The sequence below is a fragment of the Rhinoderma darwinii genome, unplaced genomic scaffold (genome assembly GCF_050947455.1).
Source record: "Rhinoderma darwinii isolate aRhiDar2 unplaced genomic scaffold, aRhiDar2.hap1 Scaffold_475, whole genome shotgun sequence".
NCBI classification, from domain to species: Eukaryota; Metazoa; Chordata; class Amphibia; order Anura; family Rhinodermatidae; genus Rhinoderma; species Rhinoderma darwinii.
Genome location: NW_027464021.1, coordinates 84367 through 94679, shown reverse-complemented (window position 1 = coordinate 94679; position 10313 = coordinate 84367). Strand labels below are relative to the sequence as shown.

Here is a 10313-nt window from a genome sequence, read left to right as displayed (position 1 = left end):
TCAACCCTTTAAAATGCCATATGGTCAATTTAACAACCAATACATTGTTTCAGCTTCCAAACCTAATACAATGTTATCAACAGGGGCTCCCAGGTCATGTGATCCTCTGACACTTATGATTGACAATATTCTGTTATAGGAATACCCTATTTAATAACTAATTTTTCCAGCTAGTTTCATCACAAGTAACGACTCCCTTATAGTTTTCTGGTCTTTCTAGGTCTTGCTGTTGGATTGACACTGTGTTACTTACTGTGTTGCTTATACGGTTAGCGATTTGTCCTATTTTCGGAGAACTAGAGGCGATTAGTCAAATTCTATCTTGACTGTCTCCTGGTTTTCTACCAAGGACATTGGTGCAGTTTTGCACCCGGGCATTAAACAACCATGCCCTTTTGGAAAAAATCTAAGAAATATCACGTCTCCCAAATTCCTGATGAAGGAAATCTGATGGGAGACATACCAACTATGGAGGAGCCTAACATCTCGCTCCAGAAGTTTTCTGTCATCAAAGATATGGCAGATGAAAAATCCAGCGATCTTAGTCACAGCAAATATTGTGACATTACGTCAAAGAACACCAAGAAGAGCGCATTCAGCCTGCTGACCCGCCTGCGCTCCAAAAATATCCGTAAAAGGTATGTAACTAATAATTCTCATACATTGCTCAGATATCCAGAGCTGTGGTATAACAGTCACTAGATCTTTAATTCTCCCCATATCTTCACAGAAACGTTGGCAGCAGCGCTGTGATCGGCGCTAGAGAACTGGATCGCTATTTCCCAGATAGACGGTTGAGACTATATGTTGCCACCTGGAATATGGAGGGAAAGGTGAGAAGTAATGTACAATATTTATTGTGACCCATCAGTGTGCCCGAGCTCAAGTTGGATGAAATGGGCCAGTAACCATGTCTCTTTAGTTTGTAGTTGAATATCACATAGACAGGTTATATTCTACCCTATGTCAGTTGAGTTGGCGCTCTTTGTATACAATATTAATGTTTGTATATTTTGAACAGGATTACCCGCAAAATGTGGAGGATCTGCTGTTACCATCAGATGATACGAAAGACATTTATGTTATTGGCATTCAGGAAGGATGTCCAAACAGGTAAGTCTTCTCAGGTTGTCTTACACCAGCCTATGACTGCAGATGGACAGCAGGGCGGCTGATACAAATTCTCTCTCAATGCTCTACTTATTGTATTATCACTCCTTAATTTTCAAAATGTATCCCCAGAGGTTATTATTATATGGAGTGTTGATACAGATGAGTTGAGTATCTTAATCTTGTGTCATTTATTAATATGTAAATCTGAAATTGTGTCTTCTTGTAGACGGGAATGGGAGATAAAATTACAGGAGACCCTTGGACCACACTATGTATTATACCACTCCTCCGGGCTCGGAGTCCTGTATCTCACCATCTTTGTTCGACGGGAACTAATCTGGTTCTGCTCAGGTAAGATTCACATTCCTACGTCTACATAAGAAGTCTTGAATGTAGTCATTAGCTGGAACATCTTATTTAGTTATTAGACTTAGATGCCTAAGAGCTTGGCTCTCAGATTCTTGACTTCTGAGTATTGGAGATCTAAAAGTTCACACCACAGTTACAAAGTATGAAATTATGTTCTAGTAATATTTCCATAGTTTAATTGGAAATAATTGCTATTCCATTGTTGCATGTAGTACTCTTAACCACTGACCCGTCTTTTTGTGTTTAATTTCTTATACAGAGGTAGAGCACACCCATGTAACAACCAGGCTATTCCACCATGTGAAAACTAAAGGAGCCTTGGGTGTTGCCTTCACCGTCTTTGGAACATCTTTCCTTTTTATTAATTCACATCTGAGATGTAAGTATTTACAATATTAATATATGACCATGTACAGTTTTACTTTGTATAAAATTGCTGCTATTTGATAATTAACTGAAATATATGGGATGATATCAAGAGATCTGTACTTATGTTTTGGTAAAAATAAAAGGTTTGTTCCAGTTTGATCAAACTTTTTCTAATCTATCAATCTCATTCTATGTTGTGAGTGGCCAGTAATACAGATACACGCAGGTACAATTAGTGCAGGAGGGGGTGGCGGCGGCTGGTTTCAGTTGCGCCGCCTCCCCCTCTGAGAGGCAGCAGGGCGGACGGTGCGGCCGTATAATCCCTCACACCCACCCCTCCTCTCCATTAGCGGCGGTGGCGCGCTGCAATGTGTTTTTTTGAAAATAATATGCGATTGGGGCCGCCCATATGATCATCCGCCACTGCTAATATGTATTTTTTTGTTGGCAGTTGGGGCAGTCAACAAGAGGATCCAGGACTATAAAACCATTACTGAGGGTCTCCGTCTGCCTCAAATTATTCCGGAAAGAATCAACTCCAATGCCTGTGAGTATTACTTATGTGGTTGAACCTATGGATCCTTTTATCTCTCTATTTGTCTCCGTTGAGTCTAATGCAGTCATGTGCTATAATTTTTTTATTTATTTTTATTCTACAGTGGACGTCACCAGCCGCTTTGATCGGGTGTTTTGGTTTGGAGACCTCAATTTTCAACTTAAAGAGGACAGAAAAAATGTGGAATCTCTTCTGCAGAAGATCGAAGGAAAAGATATGTCCAGTCTCCTCAAACACGACCATCTGAATGAAGCCAAGAACAATGGTATATTTACTAGTAGACAGATCTCTATCACTCCTCAACCTTCATTAAAGGGGTTCTCCACCTTCTGACAACTGATCACCTATCCACCGGATAGGTCATCAGTATATCATCGGTGCGGGTCCGACACCTGGACGCTGCACCGTTAAGCTGCTCCAGAGGCCTGCGGGCACCGGATGTTATGCCACACAATGCTATGTACGGAGCCGGTAGCAGTTGGCTCCTTACATAGCATAGCTGCCATGATGCATAACTGCAGGTCTGCCTCCTATTCACTTGAATAGGAGCAGAGTTGCAGTACTGCAGCTCGGCTGCAATTCCGTGGCCGGCGCCAACTGCATCCGGCATGTACGTCCGGTGCTCAAAGGCACCGGACCAGCTGATTAGTGCAGGGTCCGGGTGTCGGACCACCACAGATCATGTACTGATGACCTATCTGGTGAGTATGTCATTAGTTGTTAGAAGTTGGAAAACCCCTTTAATACCACAACCACTTCCACAGATTAATACAAATCACTGACATGATGGTTGATATGTTCCCCAAATTCTTATATAGTGCTAAAATTATCAATTGCTCCTTTTTTTTTTTAATACTGACTACTTTTTTTTCTTTCAACTTAAGGGTCCATATTTCTAGGGTTCAAGGAGCACACCATTGATTTCCTTCCTACATATAAGTTTGACATTGGCACAGACACCTATGATACATCAGCAAAGCAGAGAATTCCATCATATACGGTAAGATATCTTATTTCCAGGTCTACAGAGCTTGAGAGACAATAGAATCCATGGGCCAGAGCACCCATTATATAATGAATCCCCTCCCCCAATGTAATGAATTGTTATTTTTATAGCTGGAAGAGTAATTTCTTATGAACAAAGCTTTCAGTTAATTTTACTTTTATGTAGTGAGTTTGTCATCACAGTTTCCCAGTGTAATATGTCGTTGCCCAGTATGGGTCAAGGATACTTATTTAATGAAATCTGTGTGACCAAGTCAAACCTAAAATGCAATAAAGTCTCAATATTCTGCAATATAAATAAAGTAGGCCCAACATTTAGGTCTGTGTTGTTTTGCAGTTTAATAATCTATTATAATATGATTTCACTAATGATATTTGTTATTTTCATGACCTCTACAGGACAGGGTGTTGTTTAAAAGCCAATGTGAGGCAGATGTGCGAGTCCTGAGATACGACTCTTGCCCTGTTTTGAAGACCTCAGACCACCGACCTGTTTTTGGCATCTTTGAAGTAAAGATCAGGCCCGGTTCAGATGAGTAAGTCATGTTTTCCTCCATGTTGTTGGTATGATACTTTCAGTAGCCGTCATTACTACATGGTCCTTATAGCCAGAGCTCACACTTTGGGCAGGTGGCTGTACACCTTGGTGACAGTACTGGAGGATTATAGGATGTGAAACTAAGCAAAGTGTGGTTACCTGCTAACATTATCATATGTCTTACATAAATATATTTCTCATTCCAGCATCCCCTTGGCTGGTGGACGCTTTGATCGTAAAATCTATGTAACGGGCATTAGGAGGAAAGGACAAAAAAAGTAGCTGCATCTGTTCATGTCCTTACAGGTAAGAGCTTTGTAGTTGTCTATTATGTTTGCGGTGAAAATGTTCTTCCATCTCTTAGGTTTTCCTCTGTATCTGTAATTTATTTTATCAACTAATTTAACTAAAGTGTAAATAAGTATTTTCAATCTTAAAATTCCAACTCCTTGTATTTAGACACGTTTTCATTTCTGAATGAAGGTTGTGGGCTTTGGGGAACAACTTCCCCAACTGTAAGCATGTATGTAGTATAGTACAATGAGTTTCCTAAAGGAACCGGTCATCTGAATGGATGGAACAACTGGATTTTATGATGCATTAGCTTCTAAGCAAAAATGATGGATACAAGGAACATTGCTATTGATGGAAGACATTACTTGGCATCTTGCAGGACTCCTAAGGAACAGTTACAATCTCCGGGGCATAAAACATCGGAATATTAGAAAGTTCCGGTAACATGCTGAAGAGCACAGCTCTAGTATTCGGCACACAGACAAATATGATTCAAAACTTCTTTTGTTTTATTTGTATTGTATTCAAATGCCATGGGCGGAGTGCAACGTTTCGGTCCTAGAAGACCTTCGTCAGGCACTGGAACCCTGTTGGCGTGGATGTATCCTGCTGATGAGCACTGCTGTTCATATCGCGGCTTACCGCTCGTTTTTGGCGCGGTAAGCCGCGATATGAACAGCAGTGCTCATCAGCAGGATACATCCACGCCAACAGGGTTCCAGTGCCTGACGAAGGTCTTCTAGGACCGAAACGTTGCACTCCGCCCATGGCATTTGAATACAATACAAATAAAACAAAAGAAGTTTTGAATCATATTTGTCTGTGTGCCGAATACTTCTCTACATACGATTGGGTTGGGACCCTATTTGTGCACCTCCTATAGGTCTTGTGCACTCTGAACCAATACCGAGCACAGCTCTAGGTCAGACCCACTGCTTGCATCAACCATCTTCAAGGTTTGTAGTGTGACGCCAAGGATCAATTAAGAAATTTATTTACCTCAAATCACCTTAAAAAGTCTTCTAGATTTTGTGTCTGCTAAGAAACACACATTATAGAACATTAATAGCAAATATTTGTCTTGCAGCATAAACATCAATTCCGCAGTACATCTGGCGAGAATAGCGCTCCCTGTCACCGGAGGAGCCACCATCAATGCTGATAGAAAGGTAAGTTCCTCTGGATGTGTCCCCTCTCTATATTTATCAAGCAGCCTGAATGATCAATATTTAATAGGGTTGTGTGTTTCTCCCCCCAGAACAAGTCAGCAGATATCAACAGAACATCAACACCAATAACAACCAAGGGCAGAATCCGCCATCTTACAAGAATTCCAATGGCGAGACTTAACATTTCTACAACATCTGTCACAGAAGAGACATCAATGTGGTCACCAGGGCATCAATATCACCCAGAAGACCAGGTTCAGAACAGGACAATATGTCATCTCTTCTTGTGTCTGTCGAATCCAGATTTTCCACCCCTAACTGATACTACAGTATATACTGTGACATATTCCGTAGTTTTTGCTGGATCTTGTATTACCGTCATCTTTACCATTATATATTTTGATCCACAAAAACCTTAAATAAATCATTAACATCAATCCATAAGTGTGACTGGTAATTGTTATGTGCGCGGCTGCAACTTACACAATACAGAGTGTATGGAACGTGCCGCCATATGTACTGGATTATATACTTTAGGACAAAGAGTGCTAGGAGATGTAAAACATTGATATATTTGATAGTTGCTTAACCACTTAAGGACGCAGCCTAGTTCGGGACTTAGGGCTCAGAGCCCATTTTTCAAATCTGACATATTTAACTTTATGTGGTAATAATGTCGAAATGCTTAAACCTATCCAAGCGATTCTGAGAATGTTTTCTCGTGAGACATTGGGCTTTATGTTAGCTGTAAAATGTTGTTGATATGTTCAGTGTTTATTAATGAAAAATTGCAAAATTTAGAGAAAATGTAGAAAAAATAGAATTTTTCTAAAGTAAAAAATGCATCTGCTTGTAAAACAGATGGTTATACCAACCAAAATATTTACTAGTTCACATTTCCCATAATTCTACTTTAGATTGGCATGATTTTTTGAACATAAACAGCAATTTCTCATATTTTTAAGAAAATTTCAAAAGCCTTTTTTTTAAGGTACCTGTTCAGTTCTGAAGTGGCTTTGAGGCACCTATGTATTAGAAACACCCACAAAACTTCCCGTTTTAAAAACTAGACCCCTCAAAGTATTCAAAACAGCATTTAGAAAGTTTTTTTTAACCCTTTAGGCATTTCACAGGAATTAAAGCAAAGTGGAGGTGAAATTTGCAAATTTCATTTTTCTTGCTGAATTTAATTTTATTCTATTTTTTTCTGTAACACAGAAGGTTTTACCAGAGAAACACTACTAAATATGTATTTTACAGATTCTGCCGTTTTTAGAAATGTCCCACATGTGGCTCTAGTGTGCTCTTGGACTAAAACACAAGCCCCAGAAGCAAAGAAGCACCTAGTGCATTTTGGGGCCTCATTTTTATTAGAATATATTTTAGGCAGCATGCCAGGTTTGAAGAGGTGTTTAGGTGCCAAAAAAGTAGGAATCCCTCAAAAGTGACCCCATTTTGGAAACTGCACCCCTCAAGGAATTCATTTATGGTTGTTGTTACCATTTTGACCCCACAGTTTTTTCACAGAGCGTCTTTGAATTGGGCTGTGAAATTAAAAAGATGAAATGTTTTCCAATAAGATGTCATTTTTGATCAAAATTTCTTATTTTCGCATGGAAAATGCCCCATTTTGTTGCCCAATTTGTCCTGAGTGCGGTAATATCCCATTTGTGGTGATAAACTGCCGTTTGGGCCCATGGGAGGTCTCAGAAGGAAAGAAGCGCTATGTGTTCTTTGGAGTCCAGATTATGCTGGATTGGTTTTCGGGTGCCATGTCGAATTTGCAGAGCCCCAGAGGTATCAAAGCAATGGAAACCCACCAGAAGTGACCCCATTTTGGAAACTAAACCCCTCAAGGAATTCATTTATGGGTGTTGTGACCATTTAGACCCCACAGTTTATTCTCAGAATTTATTTGAAATGGGCTGTGAATTAAAAAAAATGTGTGATAAACTGGGCCCATGGGAGGGCTAAGAAGGAAAGGACCACCATTTGGCCTACTGGGGATTTTCTGGTACTAAGTCATGTATGCAGAAGCCCCTGAGGTACCAGTACAGTTGAAACCCCCGAGAAGTGACCCCGTTTTAAAAACTACACCCCTTAAGGCATTCATCTAGAGGTGTAGTGAGCATTTTGACCCCACAGGTATTGTTTAAAAGATAATGCGCAGCAGATAGTGCAGAGTGAGATTTGCAATTTTCTATACATATATGCCATTTCAGTGTCCGATATATTGTGCCCAGCATGCGCCACCGGAGACATACATCCCATAAACAGTAATGTGGGTTCTCACGGGTACAGCAATACCCTACATGTGGATGTTAACAGCTGCCTGGGCAGACAGCAGGGCCCAAAGTGTAAAGATGAGGGGGATAAGCTGTGCGGAGTGCATCATGGTAAGTAAAACTGGGGTAGATTGAAAATCAAGGGATGTATGATACATTTTAAAACACTTTCATACAGAGCCCTGGTTTTTCGGGACACGTGTCATATTGATATATTGTGTCTTACCCTATCCCCCTCTTATAGCATACTTTGCACTTCTTTTGACTTTTTCCCTTCTTGCCAGTTTGGGGAACTCCTCCTGGAAAGTATTGCCCTGGTACGATGTGTGTTGCCTTGCTTCCAGAAGTACTTGGTGCCCCCCTTCATGGTCCCTAAAGATTAGGTTCTTGATAACCACCTCTTGAAATTCCAGGAAAGTTCCCATCTGGCCTTTACATCGATGTAGTAGGTACGCATTAAACAATGCAATCTGAATGATGTGCACGGCCAGCTTCTTATACCACACCGCATGGCGCTGTAGGGCTTCAGGACTTGATCTGACAAGTCCACCCCTCCCATGCACCTATTGTAGTCCAGGATGCAGTCTGGTTTGGGGTTCTCTGTACTGGTACCTCGTACAGGTACATGGGCACTGGTATGGCCATGTATTGTTGTCAATACAACGACATCTCTCTTGTCCTTGTACTTAACACACAATATGTTGCTGCTAGAATGTGCCCTGCTTCCACCCCTTCTTGTTTGCCCAAGCAGTGTCTTAGGGAGGTGTAATGTCAGGATAGGGAGACAGACAGGTGAGCCTTAATCTATCCGCCACTCAGACCCTGCCTACTTTCACAGCCCGTCCTAGGCGACGGTGTACAAATGGGCGACGGTCCATATGCTCAATATGTGCACGACAGACAAACAAGACAAGGGTACACAAAAGCAAAGGGAAGTGGGGCAGTTGTCCACGGCAAAACCGTGAGCAACAGAGTAGTGGATGAGCCGAGTCAAACCAGGAGTGTACGTGTTAACAAATGCAGAGCAGGAGAATAGTCAGTCAAGCCAGGGTCAATATGAAGCAGAGGTCAATGGTAACAGCAGAAACAGCAGAGCCAGGAAACAAGAGAATCACAGGCAAAGGACAAGCATCAAATGAAGTTATAAGTAGACCAAGGGCGGGAGCTAGAACCGTCTGGCCAGGCTGCGATAGGCTCTCCCACTCCTCAGCCTACCAGCCTGAGTGGTAGCAGATCGAGTCACTCTAGCAGACCTAGACACAGATGCAGGCTTATTAACCACGGGCATTGACACAGAAGCTGTGTCAGGCAAATCCTTCACAGGAGGCCTCTCCGATTTCTTCTAGCAGTGCCGCATGCCACAGTACTTCTGGAAGCGAGGCACTTGAAGAGTAGGACGCTGGTATAAAAATTATCCAGTTAGAGGTGGTAAACCTGGTCCAGCAGTGGGTGCACCAAATCCCACCCAATTTTTGCGTTAACTCCCAGTAAGGGGGGGCATTCTAAGGGCTGAATACTGCTGTCCTTGTAAGTATATCCTGATGCACTCTCGCACAACTTATACATCTTCACGCCATACCTTGCCCTCTTACACGGCAGGTACTGGTGGAATTGAAGCCTCCCTTTAAAATGGACCAGGGACTCATCAATAGAAATACAATTCTCGGGGGTGTATGCTTTGGAAAACCGGGCACTAAAATGGTCTAATAGGGGTCTCCGTTTATACAAACGGTCAAAACTGGGGTCATCTCGGGGTGGGCGCTGCTCATTATCAGTATAATGTAAGAAGCGAAGTATTGCCTCATAACGCATCCTGGACACGGCCATACAGTACATTGGGGTGTGGTATAAGAAAAAGCCTCTTTTTTTTTTTTTTTAAGTTACCAGTTTAGTTCTGAAGTGGCTTTGGGGGGGCCCATATATTAGAAACCCCTATAAAACACCCCATTTTAGAAACTAGGCCCCTCAAAATATTCAAAACAGCATTCAGAAAGTTTATTAACCTTTTAGGTGTTTCACAAGAATTTAAAGCAAAGTAGAGGTGAAATTTACATATTTCAGTTTTTTTGTAAGAAAATTGTTTTTATTCCTTTTTTTTTTCTGTAAAACAGAAGGTTTTACCCCGAGAAACATTACTCAATACCTATTGCCCAGATTCTCCAGTTTTGAGAAATATCACAGATGTGGTCCTAGTGTGGTAATGGACTGAAGCACCGGCCTCCGAAGCAAAGAACCACCTAGAGGATTATGAGGCCTCCTTTTTATTAGGCACCATGTCCAGTTTGAAGAGGTCTTGTGGTGCCAAAACAGTGGAAACCCCCCAAAAGTGACACTATTTTGGAAACTAGACCCCTTGAGGAATTCATTGTAGTTTTCATGGGGTGCATGTGACTTTTTGATCAGTTTTTGCTCTATTTTTTTTTTTTTTTTTTTAAAACAATCCAATTTTATTGATACGAACACAGAAATGAAATAACACATTAACATTCACATTACAATTTTCCAACATCGTATACAATAGTGACAGCATATCAGGAAATCCCCAACTTCCCCCCTTTCCCCCCTTTCCCCCCTCCCCGCACAGCCCCCCACTATATCTCCGCCGTTTGTTTCTA

At 41.4% G+C, this 10313-nt stretch overlaps 1 protein-coding gene across 1 annotated transcript; it reads left to right on the top strand.

Annotated features, from left to right (window-relative positions):
* Positions 1 to 468: 468 nt before the first annotated feature.
* Positions 469 to 1464, top strand: LOC142719276 (phosphatidylinositol polyphosphate 5-phosphatase type IV-like; the record flags this gene model as incomplete). The annotated part of the gene is made up of 4 exons (XM_075848768.1): positions 469 to 638; positions 731 to 833; positions 1022 to 1113; positions 1340 to 1464. Coding segments are annotated over exons 1-4 (490 nt in total), but the record flags the coding sequence as incomplete, so codon positions are not given.
* Between the last annotated feature and the right edge of the window lie 8849 nt (positions 1465 to 10313).